Raw genomic sequence first — 14,550 nt, 5'->3', positions numbered from 1 at the left:
GCTGTATAGCACAAATTGGCACAACATTGTAAAATCAACTACATTTTAAAAGGGAGGGAACTATAGAACACTGTATGGAAAATTTTTTTAAAAAGCAAAAAAATTGCATTTTTTTAGGAAAATCTAAACACATATAAGCTATTAAAAGATCTACACTGTAAAAAAGAAAAAGAAAAAAGATCTATACTGTAAACCAGCTATAATGGAAAAAATAAAAATCATTATGAATGAAAAAAAATTAAAAAAAATAAAATGTCATTGTTGGTATGTATTAAAATGTAGCTTAGTGTTTGAGATAGTCTGAATCAATCTGTTCCATTCAAATCTAATTCTCATACTTACTAAGTGTGTGAACTTAATTTCCTCATCTGTAAAAGGAGGTTAATAATAGTAGTACCCACTACACAGATTTACATGAGGATTTAAGTAAGTTAAAATGTAAAGGATGGAGTCCTGTTGTAGCTCAGCAGTAATGAACCCGACTAGTATCCATGAGGATGTGGGTTTGATCCCTTGCCTCGCTCAGTGGGTTAAGGATCTGGCATTGAGGTGAGCTGTGGTGTGGATTGCAGACACGGGTGGCTGTGGTGATACAGATCACAAAGCTGTAGCTCTGACCTGAGAACATCCATATGCCGCAGGTGTGGCCCTAAAACAAAACAAAAAAGCATAAACAAAAAATATGAAGAACTTAGGAGTTCCTATTGTGAGTTGGGGATCTGGCGTTGCCATGAGATGGGGTGTAGATCACAGACCGATTCGGATCTGGCATTGCTGTGGCTGTGGTATAGACTGGCAGCTGTAGCTCTGATTCAACCCCTGGCCTGGGAACTTCCATATGCCACAGGTGTGACCCTATGAAAGCAAAAAAAAAAAAAGTGAAGTAAAGGACTTAGAGTAGTATCTGATATAAATAAGCATCATATAAGTATTGGCTATTATTATTATTACTTGTATCCTTCACTAAATTCTAGATTTAATGAGAGCAACAACTATATCTATTAAAATTTTAATAATTGACATAAACTTGGTAAATATATACTAAGTTTAAAAATAAATGTTTAAGCATGATTATAAGCTATAAATTCCTGCACAAAAAGTTGTGGTGGATAATATCCTATCTGTTCTTTATGATACATGATCAAATGATTTAAATACTAAGTATGGCTGAAAATTTTGAGACAGTAAAATGTTGCCTTTCTAACCCTTTTACTTTCTACTAGAACTTCTGAGGAAAGTTGAAGAATTTTACTATTTGTGGAAATTTTTAAATGTTTGTGAAAGGTACTGTAAACTGCAACACTTGTACAAAAGGTAGGGTTTTTTGTTTGTTTATAGGAGCTTTGTTCATAATTGCCAAACCTGAAAGCAATCAAGGTATCCTTCAGTAGGTAAAAGAAAAAAATATGCTGTGGTACCTCCAGGCAATGGAATATTATTCAGCAATAAAAAGAAATGCATGACCATCAAGCCATGAAAAGACATAGAGGAAACTTAGAAGCATATAACCAGTATATTTTAAAAGGATTTTCTTCCCATAGTGATCAACATAGGTGTCAATAAGTTAGGGTTTTTTTTTAAAAAAAGTTATTATTTTTCTGGAATACTGCAAAGTAAATTATAATCAAATTAAAGACATTGAGCATATTTTTAATACTTTGCCTTAAATTATCCATAGATGTTTATATAAAGTATATCAACTATGAACTGACATATATAATTGACAATTTTACCTATAATAAAATGTCCACAAATATGTTCATTTCAACAGAAAAAAATTCGGACAGAATTTAAAACAAAAGAAGGAGTTCAAAATTCCTATCCTTTCTTCTGCATGTTAGGCACTATTACAGTTCAGATTTTCTTATTTATGATTATGGTATTTCAGTAACAATTTGTGTTCATTTTGTTTAATAACACTAGTTTATATGTTTATGGTATTTTAATATATAGAATAATGATATTTTTGTTGTATATATGTCAGACATCTGAGAGGACAAGTATGAATTTTAGTGATCCTTCTAGTGCCTCAAATTTGAACTTCTGGGTATTATGGGGACTTTTCTGGTTCTTATCAGGAACATGCAGCACACAATAGATAAAATCTTTTAAAACTTCTCCAAATTAGAAGTGAAAATTTGTTTTATTAGCTTGGATCTCCCTCTTCATCTTCAGGCCTGGTTAATTCTATCAAAATGTATTCACCTAAGCGCCATGTCTCCTAGGGTGCTGGTGTTAATCATAGATGGTTAACCAATTTCCCATGACTCACTGAGCTCAGCTTCCACATGCATCCTGAGAAAAAAGGCCACAGGTACAAAAAACAAACCGGAAGGCTGATTACAGGAACAACCAATGAGGACAAAATTAGTGAAATCAGATTGTGCTAAGTGAGTCCTAAGAATGAGCCTATTGCAGTAAAGTCTTTCTGAATGTTTTGTTATATTACATTATATTACATGTATTTTACTTATAATAAACTGTTTTTATCTATTTATAATCACAAAATAGCTTATTGTTGAGGAGTTCATAATTTTGTTTAAGTCTTACACGGTTGGTTTAAGGCATACAATTTTTCTCTATTTATATGACATGCTGTTAATAAATTAAAAATATTATCAAGATTTTAAGATGACAGACTCAAAAATTAAAAGGATAATCACTATCACCAAGGCAACCATCTTGATTCTTTTAAATGACAACGCTGTTTATTAAAATTATTATGCAGGTTGTGCATTTCAAAGAATGCCTTTTATCATTGTTTTCTCAATATATCACCCAAGTGCTAGACAATATAAAATTTCTTACAGTTTTTCTCATTTTAATATTAAAAATTCAAATTATTTATTAATTTGAACATAGACTCTCTATTAGTAAGATTTTGCCAATTATTAGGACACAAAAGCTTAGTGATGATAAGAAAACTGAGCAAATTGAATTAACTACTTAGTGTCTAATTAAGGAGTGCTAAGGGAAAATATTTTATTGGACTTTCAATGTTTTAGATAAATATACCAAATGATATGTAAGTATTTGTATTTTCTATAATTCTCATAGTTTCTCTAGTACATTGATAAACAAAAATTTTGAGGCAAGTGAACTACTGACCATTAACAAAGACTAAAGAAGAATATTTTCTCCTCTTCAATACATCTAGTTTTTTTGAATAAGTGATCATACATTCCAGACATAGTTATAGACAAATGTTGAGGACAGTTTCCCACAGGGATGTTGAAATCCATATTTTGGACCTTTTATGTTTGATTACTTTGTAAAATTTTATAAAATAATTCAAACTTTTTCAAGAAAAATAATAATCTCAGCACTGCATACTACTAACCCCTAAAAAATGCAAAATAAATATATCTGACAATTTCATTTTTTTCTACAAACTCAGTATTCTCTGGTTAATTCATTTTGCTCTCCAAATTTTATTTTCCTTGTCTATAAATTGAGATACTATTTCCCATGTGTTCATAAACCAACAGAAGTAGAAATGATTACAAATAATATATTTTTTAAGATAATTACTGGTGGGGTTTACAGCTTTGGATGAGGTTTTGGCTGTCTTAGTATTACTATGTGTTTCATATTTGATGATATACTAGACAAGATCAATGTGGCTGTACATCAGAATCATCTGGGGAAATTTTAAAACATATTCCTGCTGCAGCCCAAACTTAATCAATTAGTTTCTCATGGTGAGAAACCTTTTAGGGATCTCCAATTTAAATAAGCTCTCAGGTACTTTCAGAACCACAGTCAGAAGTAGAACTTACCGTCTAGACCGATGTTTCTTAAATTTTCATGGGAATGTGAGTCGCCTGGGGCGTCTTATTAAAATGCAGATTCTGACTCATCCGGTATAGATAGAGCCTGGTTCTGAATTTCTAAATCACTCCCAAATGATGCTAAAGTTGCTGTTCCATGAAGCACACTTTGAGTTGCAAGGCTCTACCCCAGGCGAAACTCTTGGTAAAAGTACTATATGACAGCACACATTCAATCAAAGAATCATAAGGTATTATATCTGGAAAGAACCTGGGCATCTGTAAATATAGCATCTTTGTGTTACAGATGTAAGAACTGAGAACCTTGGAGGTTAAGTGACTTAACCATGGTAGGTTAACAGCAGAAAGGGAACTAATAGAGATATCTCCTCATTGTTCAAGTTGACCTCAGTCATCTTCAGAATGTTGATGTGTTCAGCTGATAAGCATCAATTATCAATAGTTATTCCAATGATCGGGTCAATGTGACAGTGATATTAAATTAGTTTGTATTTTATCATTCATGGTTTGGTATTTTCTTAACAGTAAATTCATACACAAGCATAGTCTGTATGTGTAAACAAAATAATGCAGTTATCAACTTATCTTCAACTGTCTCCCTCACTGGGTATCACAATGCATAAAACCTCTTATTTTTAGGATTAATCCTTAGGGTGCAATAGTTCTCACCCTGGTTGAGATAGAAACACATTATCAAGATTTTTAAACTATAACTGCTTAAGGCCTGAACCCTGATTTAGTAAATTTGAGGTGGGAGATGATCTGGGACTATGAATTTAAAATAAAAGCAAAAATTAGATGTTGTGGACTTGGGCGGCTTTCTTGCTGAATCCGTTATTATAACAGCAACCCTCTTAGTTTCAGGAACTAATCCTTCTCCAATATCAATACAAGTAGTTTGGGTGATACTAATGGACTCTTTAGTTTCAAGGATGGGTCTGACAAAGTGCTTGTTGCCTGTCCTTGGCCAACTGATTGGTTCCAAGAAGGGTATGTTACTCAATACAGATTAGTGAGAGTCAACTACATTGCTTTTGCTGAAATAGTTGGGAAACGGCACAGGCTCCTCTCTGGAGTTACTAAAGTAAATAATTTTGGCCTCAAGATTCTCGTAACAATAACTGCCACCAGACAGAAAAGCTTGCCTGAGAATTAAGTAAAAGAAACAGACAAAGGAAATCAGGATCGGGAAGTGAAAAGAGAGGATTTACTACTAATAATATATAAAAACCTGTATCTAGCCATCCCTGAAGCCACTTATACTCTTATATATTTCAGTCACTTGAACCAAGAAAGTATCTTTCCATTAAACCAGTTTGAAATGGGATTTTTGGTCTCTTGTGAGCAAAATAAGTCTAATTAAGACATCATTTGAATTTGATGCACAGAAATGAGAACCTCTGGTAATTTTTCTGTTTTGCTTGAATATTTGTTTTATTTTTCAACAAGCCTTTCTAAATGAAAATACATAATCTGGACTAGGTAAAACTTTAAGCAATCTGTATTCAACCAACACCTTAGTGTCTCATGATTTTGAAAAGGCAATGTATAAGACTGAGGAAAAGAGTCTGCAATGCATATAAGACCTAACGGTTTCTCACTCATAGGCTTCTCAATTCTCAATCTTATTTCCCAGTAGGAATGCAGCAACACTGAGATTATTCTCACTCCAACAGGAACTATTTAAACTGGCTGGTCCTGAGTCGAGCTGTCTCACTGTTTTTTTCTCCATGGTATTGGCACCAAAATTTAATCCCTTGCTTTCAATGGCTTTCTCCTTCAGGCTTGTGTTACCACTATTATTTCCCTGGTTCCAGTTTGCTTGTTTTGTTAGAAACGAGCTCTTTTGGACTCAGAGATCATTATATCCCACTCCTTAGATAAGTGAATCTTGGGATCATTCACCATATCTCCCTCCACCTCAGCCTACTCAGCCTTTTCTATTCTGAGCCCATCTCCAAGCCCATTGTCTACTCTTTCTGGGTTTTGCCTCTTGTTGATAGAAGTCTGATCAATACTGGGAAAGACAAGCAGAAGAGAAAGCAGTAAGTTCCTTATGAAGCTTGAAGGCAATATGCAGCAGTACATTGATGGAGCTGGGTTTTGATCTAGACTTATTTAGAGGATTGGTCCAAAGATAAATGTATCTACTTAGCAGTGTTAATAGGGCCAACCTGGTACCCAATATTCTGAGGCTTGAATTTTAACAAGTTTAGTCACCTTTCCATTCTCCCTCCTTTTTTCACTCACAGTATTTTCAGACACTTAATGTTCAGCCTGGTGTAAGGCACCAAAGCTGCCAGCAAAGATGGATGCAATGAAATCTCTGGCACAGAAACATGTCCATCTATCTTACTCCTGATGACGTGATACAACCTTCTGAATGGACTAATCCTAAAGTCTTGAATATTTATGATGCTCAAATTTCCTGGCTCTTCCTTATTCATCCTGACTGCAAAAAGCTATTGTGGATTTCAATAAAGTGAGAAAAACACAATGAAAGAACTGAGTTTAAATTTACTGAGCTATTTTCAACCCCAGGAGGCTTTAGGGGAATTTTAAAACACGATTATGAGAAGAATGTAATTTGTTTTGATCTAAGTAAAAAGGAGTCTCCTCCTTTGCCATTGACATGCATTGGGAACAATCTCACAGAATATCAGCCTTCATATTTGGGTGCTGTTCAAACTTCATATTGGTTCCTTAGTTCAAAGGGTAAGTAGTAGTTGGAAAGCAAGGTAATTCAACATAACGTAGAAAGGATCTTGGCTCTTTCCACTAAGGTAAGTGTGAATAGGAAGTACAAAATATTAAACATTCTATATTAGACGAAATAAAGTTTGAATTCAATTAGATTAAATATTTCATAATATAATTACACAAAGTAGGTTTTATATTTCTTTTTGAAGAATACAGAATTAGTCTGAAATGAATCACAGACATGTGGCATCCATGGGTTTATGCGAGGCATCCTTAACAGCTTGGTTGCCTTAGAAAATATACCAATTATATTTAAAAGAATCAGTGTCACTAACCTACACTGCTTTGGTTGTTTCAAAGTGCTTTCTTTCAAACTAGAGACACATCCTAGGATCAAATATTGAGAAAAATTGAAAAGAATTGCTTACATTTAAATTTTTAAAAGCCACTTTTAGCTTTCAGTATTTCCTATGGATGCTCTTTTGGTTTTGCTCTCAAGGGACTCTCCTTTGAGAGAAATTCACTCTTTCACATTATTCAGCTAAATAAAAGGCAAAATTATTAAGTGAAACTTGCCATTGCTTCCATCTCCCCACCTTTTCTCTGACTTCAGAACATTCCATTGTGACACAGAATACCTGAGTATCAGCACCATGCCTCTCCACTAGCAGATGTACGCAAGACAGGGCAGGAAAGCCTGTTGGTCTCTTTGGGTGGCATTGCAGCAATCTGAATATGGGTGAAAGATACTTCTTTATCTCATAATGTGGAAGAAGTACTACGATAACCTTGGATGTGTTATCAGGCAGATAAATTTTAGGAAAGCATAGGGATGTAATTTGATTCCCTTGATGCCATCTGCACTCATTTATCCTTTGGAAAATGTGGTGTTAACATGTCCATGATGTGTGCCCTGGTGTGAAGAATGATGCTCAACAAATTGAGTCCAGATAAACAAAGCACACCCACCATACAAAGCATAGAATTGTTCCAGGGTTTGTGATTTACAATAGCGTTGGTTTTCATACAAGTTTTAAATAATTATACAATAAAATATAATACTTTATAATGATTCAGTGCCTTCAACCCTCATCATGGAGTGCTTGGTAATAGAATTTAATATTTTAAAATTTTGACAAGCTGAAAAGTAAATATGTGCAAGGAGTATAAAGACATTGGGTACTACATTTAATACCCTGAAGCTATATTTATAACAACATGAGCCACAGAAGAACAGATTCCAAAACTTCATCCATATTAATAATCTGTTTAATAATCAATCCTGCAACTCTGAGATTATTTGACTGGACCATTATTCCATATCAAAATAGAACTGCAGACTCTACCCATAAATAACAAGGTGGCTGAATTTTAATTTTGGTAAAAATAGCAATAACTGGACAAATGAAACTAACATTTTAAGCATATTTAAATAAAATGCTTCATATAGACATGGGGCAATCGAATAAACAATGTCACAGCCTGATAACTTAGGTAATATAAAGTGGCTAGATATTAATGAATATTTCTGAATGGGAAAGAGTATTAATGAAGAGACTAATAAAGACTCATTTAGATGGGTGAAAATCAAACATTTTAAGAGAATATCATTCTAGATTATCAAAAAAGTCACAAAAAACTTCTTAAACCACAATTTTAAAATATGAAATTCATAAAATAATTTACCATAAAATAGAGATAAGCTCATGGAATGTCTTCCCTAATATAATATTTAAAATACGCTTTTAAAAGCAGAAATTATGTTTTTTAAAATATTATATACTGATTTAAAGCTCATTGTTTCTATGACTCTACAAAAGAAAGGGTTTTAAATAAAAATAATAATAATTGTAATGATATATATTTATTTAAGTCCACCTCATCTAATATTTGTTATTAGCTTCTGTGTCCAAAGTAGGGTATATAAGATGTTTCTTTAAATGTCCATTTTCAAGTAATTTTGTGAATAATAATATTAAGAAAATATATTCAGGTGATTTTGAGTAAATTCTCCTTCTAGTAATCTTTCAAGACAGTAGTGCATATGATTTTAAATATATATATACATATAAAAGAATGTTCTAACTAATAATCATTACTAACATTAAAAAGAAATCCCAAACAATTATTTAATAGTTTCTCTGTTGATTTAATAAAGCAAGGGAATAATTTAAGAAATAATAATTAAGCAACTTTGTGTGGATTTGCAACTTCTGCTAATCATTTTATAAAACTTAAACTTAAAATAATCTCATCAGGAAATTAAAATCAAAAGTAATGAACAGACTCTATATAAAATACTAGATATTGATTTATGGAGAATTTGCTTTTGTATGCTACTATTATAGAATTTAATTTCTGAGCTTAAGTAAGAAAACATTTGCCTTTCCCTCTTCCATATCCAAATAGAATAAACATATACACAAGCTGTTACTTGCAGACTATAACTAGTACCTCATTAGCTTATACTCTGACTACATTCTGGGCATTATCCCTTGGAGATTAGCTATTGAAAGACTGCTTCTGACCTTGAGAAGTTTATAATCAAATCTAAATTCTCTAAACCTGGATTTGATGACTGAAGAATGTCTTGAGTTCTTGCGTTCGCATCATGGATTTGTGAGTAGGAAAATCCGTCCTTTCTTTTCTCAGTAGCTTCATAAACACTTTCATTTTTGGATAGCATTACCACAGTTTCACTACTTTATCTCCTTTTTATTGGACAAGTCACAAATCCAAATTTTCCAAACTAACATACACTAAGTAGATTTGATCCCAAACAGTGAGGTGACCATCATCTATTCAGACAAGGCTGAGCTTCAAATTTGGATCCTACTATTTGTATTCACAGTAGGTGTAGGGAGACAGTAACAGAAGCAAGTTCTTTTCAGTAGTAAATACTCCGAAGAGCTACTGTCCAACATGTGTAGTATTAACTAAAACATCACAATTACATTAAGTCTGGCTTTTATGTTTTTCTGTCATACCAAATATACCACAGGATGGTATCCCTTGCTCCCTATTATTCCTTCTCGTCACAATTCCTTCTCCATCCTATAAAAATTCCTGACCCTCCAATGCCTTTGTCCCACAGCTTTGACCTCTTTTTCTCAGTCATATGGCTCCCATCTTTTGGATCTTTGACTATCCCATTAAGTTACTGAAGACCCTGGCTACTCCTTCAAGGAATCCCTGTACACCACATCCAAGCACACCCAGGGACTATACCGCTTTGGGATGATACATGATACACACTGACCCAAGACTGTTTTCCTCCACATTGTCTCAGCCACCCCGTCACATAGTTATTACCTAAAGTTGAAAAACAATACTAACAATAAAATAAGAAAAATCATATAGTTTTAAAATCAATAAATCTGGCCACATTTAGAATAAAGGCCACAAGCATCATCATCCTCTGGACCACTTAGAGAACTATAGAATTTACCCCTCATTTGTGCAATCTCAACTCACACTGATCTGTGTGAAGATGGAGTCAAACATCCACTGAAAAAGGCAATAAGACATCAACTGAAAAATGGTGGGATTAGCTTCATTGGAAAGAATCAAGTACTTCTTTTCCTAACCATAAGTCTTATTCTAACCATTAAATAAACCTCTACATTAAAAATAAATTAAGTCTGGAGTTCCTGCCATGGCACAGTGGGTTAAGAATCTGACTGCAGTGGCTTGGGTGGCTGCAGAGTGTGGGTTTGATCCCCAGCCTGGTGCAGTGGATTAAAAGATGTGACTTGAATTCAATCCCTGGCCCAGGAGGTTCCATAAGCCATGGGCGTAGCCATAAAATAAATAAATGGAGTCTACAACAAAGTAAAATACATTTGAGTATGTTGAAAATCAACATTATCATAAAAGTTCTTTTTTCCAAAGGTGAACACAACTAACCTTTTTTTTTCACTGGAGGCTCCTCTATTTCTCCTAAACCAAGACAAAAATAGTAAATTAGAAAAAACTTTCAGCATAGCATAATATTGCCTTTCTATTGTCCCATTTTCTTTTGTTTATTAAAAAAAAGATCTATCAGTTTTGACAATAGTAGTCTGTATATTACTTTGCCTCCTAAGTCCAGTTTTTAAGTATAAACTTTGTTTATGTACATTTATTTGAGATAGTTTCACTTTTATGAGTTCAATAAAATTGTGGCAGTGATCCAAATTATACATTACAGTTCGTATATCATGTTCATTTCAGTTTTCTATTGTTCATCTCTACCTCTCGTGGGGGCCAAACAAATACAAACTCAAAGTCATAGAAAGGGCTAAAATAATAAGAACTTTCCTGGTAGTCAAAGCTGAATATGTAATTTCTGAGTAAGGCTGACCTTAAAAATGTCATTTAAAAGGCAAAATCACAATTCTTTGTTCTTTTCACACCCACTCAATAGCAGTTTATGTGTGGTTTCAGTTTGTTCTTTCCTTTTCTTCATTAGTATATACTAGAGAGTACATAGGTTAGTTGCATAATTGTTATGACATTTAGAATGCATCCCTCCATCCTACACCTCCATTTGATTCAATAAATTTACTTTCATTGTGATTTTAGTAGGATTGCTTTCTGCTATTTGATGATGAAAATGCATTATATATAGGAATATATTATATGTATAATATATATGTATATTTAGTTTTACTGTTGTTATTAGTTTTACTGTTGTTTTTATTTACTGTTTGTCCTTTCTAAATAACTACCCTTTTTCCCCCAAAAAAACCATATAAATGTAAGGTTCTTTTGTGGTTTTGTAGGACTGCAATATTAAGTCCTTCTCTACTATAATGCTACTCTAATGTAGCATTTAATTTTGACACCTTTGCCGTAATGGCAGATAAGCTTTAAGGTGAAAGCCATATAGAGACCAATTTACTGAGTTTAATAGCCTGTTGATAGGCTCTTTGCACCCAGAAGTGTATTCATTTTGGTTTAGCCTGACCCAAGTGCTCGTTTGTGCTTAAACTTAAGCAAACTACTATAATGCATATCATATTTACTTCTAGCAGTTAGACATGTCTCTGTTCTCTTTGTACCTTTATCGGTGTCCTCGACTCCACCTTCATCATCTTCTTCATCACCCTCAGATGAGATGATGTCAGACAACAAAGAAAAGAAGCCATAGACCCAGTCCGTGGTTTCCTCCACAGCATCATGTACAAGTTTTAGAGGATCTGAGCCAATCTTGGAAATAGAGCTTGCTAAAAGTAATTAAGAACAAAGAAAAGTTTTACAATTATTCCCAAAGAAACTAAGAAAAGCTGATTTTCCTGATTTATTCTTCTGACACAATGAACATGTCAATTTCATGAATGTAAATATCTCTTGGCTACAATTTTTTTGCTCTGAAATAGAAACTACATTTTGTTGTAGTATGCATGTGTGTTCAATTAAAAAAAGAAGTTATTGGGTACATCTGGTACAGTTACCCTGGAGAAGTTTATAATCTGAGTAAGAGTTCAGCACAGGGAAAAATTAAGAATAAATTAAAGTAATGTGTAGTATGTTATAAAATTGTAGTAACCCTGAGTTATGCATGTTCTGGAACAGCAGGTATCATTGATGTTCTGTATAATACCAGAAAGCATCACGGAGGAGATGGCTCTGAAAATTTTCAGATAAACAGTAAGTTCCAAGTTGCCTTAGGTAGTTGTGACTAAAGCAAAATGAATAGGTCCATTTATTACAATTTGTGATACATCAGGAAAAAATCTAGAATTGTCAGGTAGTAATCATATCAACTTCTAGCTAGATTCAATTAGTTTATCTTTGTTAGACACGCCAGTAACTGAAAATAAAGATACCGTGAACTTCTAGTACTTTCATTGGATAGAATTAGGAAAAACTGAAAACTATAAATCTTCCCTTTTTTATATCCTAGGAGATATGAACTGCTTGTGAAATGAAATACTAAATAATAAAAATGCAAGCAAATAGACACATTAGGGATTTCTAACACGTTGTTATTCTCATTCTAGTTACATGAAAATTACTCTGAAGGGGTAAGGATAGCCTTTAAGATCTGATTGAAGAGGTGATCTATCTAGAAATATGTTGTAAGCTGCACCTGATTTTTCATCAATCAGTAATTAAATTTTAGATTTAAGTGTTCCTTAATTTTAAAAACTATTTTAGCTTTTCAGGGATTCTTCTCCCTTTGGTATCTTAAGAGACTAGAATTATATCAATGTATTATATTATCTAAAGGTTAAGTACACCAAAATTAGGCTTTTACTCTGATTGAGATAGGAAGTCACTGGAAGGTTTGAGAAGAGGAATGAAGCAATTTGATTTATGTGACTTCATTTGCCAGGTTGAAACTGAAAGGATGCCAGGTTGGAAACAGGGAGATGAGTAAGGAGCCAAATGAAATAATCCATAATCCAAGAGAAATATGATAGTGATTTCTATATGCATGGTAAGTGTGCGTGTGGTGAGATGTGATCAGATTCTGAATGTATTTAAAAGAGAGAATTAATGGTACAGATTTACAGTAAGGCTGTTGGATATGAGAAAAAAAGGCATATGGACTAATTTCAAGGTTTTTGGTGTGAGAAACTAGAATGGAAATGTCATTCACTGAAATGGGGAGGCCTAGAGAGAAAGTTTGTTGCGCAGAGTATTTGACAAATTTTAAACCTGTAAAACTTGAGTGTCTATTAGACCTCTATATGGAGATGTAGACATTTGTGTAGCTCAATATAATCTACAAAAATGAAGTCACAGCTGAAAATGGAAACTTGGAAGTTCAACAGAGAATAGAAAGTATTCAAAGTCATAACACTGAATGTGATTACTAATGAAGTGGACCCTGAAACACTCCAACATTTAGAAGACAGAGATGAGTCAGAGAGATGAGGAGGAATCAGCAGTGGATTCTGAGAAGGAGAGACGAGAGACAACAGAGACAGAGAGAAATTAATTCAGAGGCAGAAAAAAAGAGTGTAATGTACTAGATAAGTCAAGAAATTGTTTTGGTGAGGATAAAGTGATCAATTGGCAAATACGGCTGACAGGTCAAGAAAGATGAAGACTAAGAATAGCCTTTAAAGTTAATGATGAGGATGTCACTGGTGACCATCAAAGGGCAATTTCAGTGAAATAAGTTAAAAACCAAATGGGAAGAATTTAAAGTGAGTATATTTTATTGTAAAGTAAATGACAGAGATAGGGCAATAGTTGAAGGACTAGAATCACAGTAGGGTTGCTATTGTTTATACTTTTCAGGTGGGAAGAATATTCCATTTTTATGCTGATGGGTAAGATCCCATAGAAAGGAGAAAATATCATGAGACTATTCTGGAGAAATATATATATATATACATATATATATTTGGCTGCACAACAGATCTTTAACCCACTGAGCAGCATGTGAACGCTGGGAAATTTTTTATATTGTGTTCTATTCCAGGGGCTTCACAGCCCATTACAAGAATGCCAAGTTACAAAATGCTGGTCTCAGGAAAACTTACTTCCATGATTCAGAGATAGCATAACTTTACTCTTTGGATCTTATTTCACTGCATTCTGAGAGTTTCATGTACCAAAATATGGCAGTCTGAAAGGTGAGATTAAACATTAGAAAAAGGAAATGAAATGGAATTTTATAATTGCAATTGAGAATTTTAAAAGAATTATATGTAAGGAACTGGATTGTAGTGGCACTACTAAAGGTATTTTTAGCACTAGTATATTTTATATCTAATGGAAGAATATTGCAAATGGAATTTTTATGATCTGAATAGATTGAGACCATTTTCACATTCCTCTTTTTTCTAAGTGTTCAATGAGGAACTTAACAATAAAATCCAACAAAATAGATATCAGTTTAATTATCCTTATGCTTAAATGCACTATATATACTTCGCAGACATATATATTTCCTGGTTCTAAAATAGTCAAAGCAGGCTATTTTCATAAAGAAAAAAGTTGCTAGCTTGAGACCAGATTTTGATTTTCAGCCATGTGGACAACAATTTTAAAACACATAGATACAGGCATAGGTATATCTTAAACAAAGTAGTAATCCTCAAATTAATTCTTATTCCCTCTC

The 14,550-nt window shown here is 33.3% G+C and overlaps 1 protein-coding gene across 1 annotated transcript in view; it reads right to left on the bottom strand.

Annotated features, from left to right (window-relative positions):
* LOC125115401 (triadin-like) overlaps window positions 1-14,550 on the bottom strand; it is a 124,003-nt gene that overhangs the window by 35,100 nt on the left and 74,353 nt on the right. The window contains exons 3-4 of the mRNA XM_047759389.1: window positions 11,534-11,698; window positions 10,398-10,430 (exon numbers count right to left, since the gene is read on the bottom strand). Coding sequence (XP_047615345.1) covers window positions 10,398-10,430; window positions 11,534-11,698 — 198 coding nt within the window. The remainder of the gene's footprint in view (window positions 1-10,397; window positions 10,431-11,533; window positions 11,699-14,550) is intronic.

Source organism: Phacochoerus africanus, chromosome 2 (assembly GCF_016906955.1).
Source record: "Phacochoerus africanus isolate WHEZ1 chromosome 2, ROS_Pafr_v1, whole genome shotgun sequence".
Classification (NCBI taxonomy): domain Eukaryota; kingdom Metazoa; phylum Chordata; class Mammalia; order Artiodactyla; family Suidae; genus Phacochoerus; species Phacochoerus africanus.
This window is presented reverse-complemented; position numbering and strand designations above follow the sequence as displayed.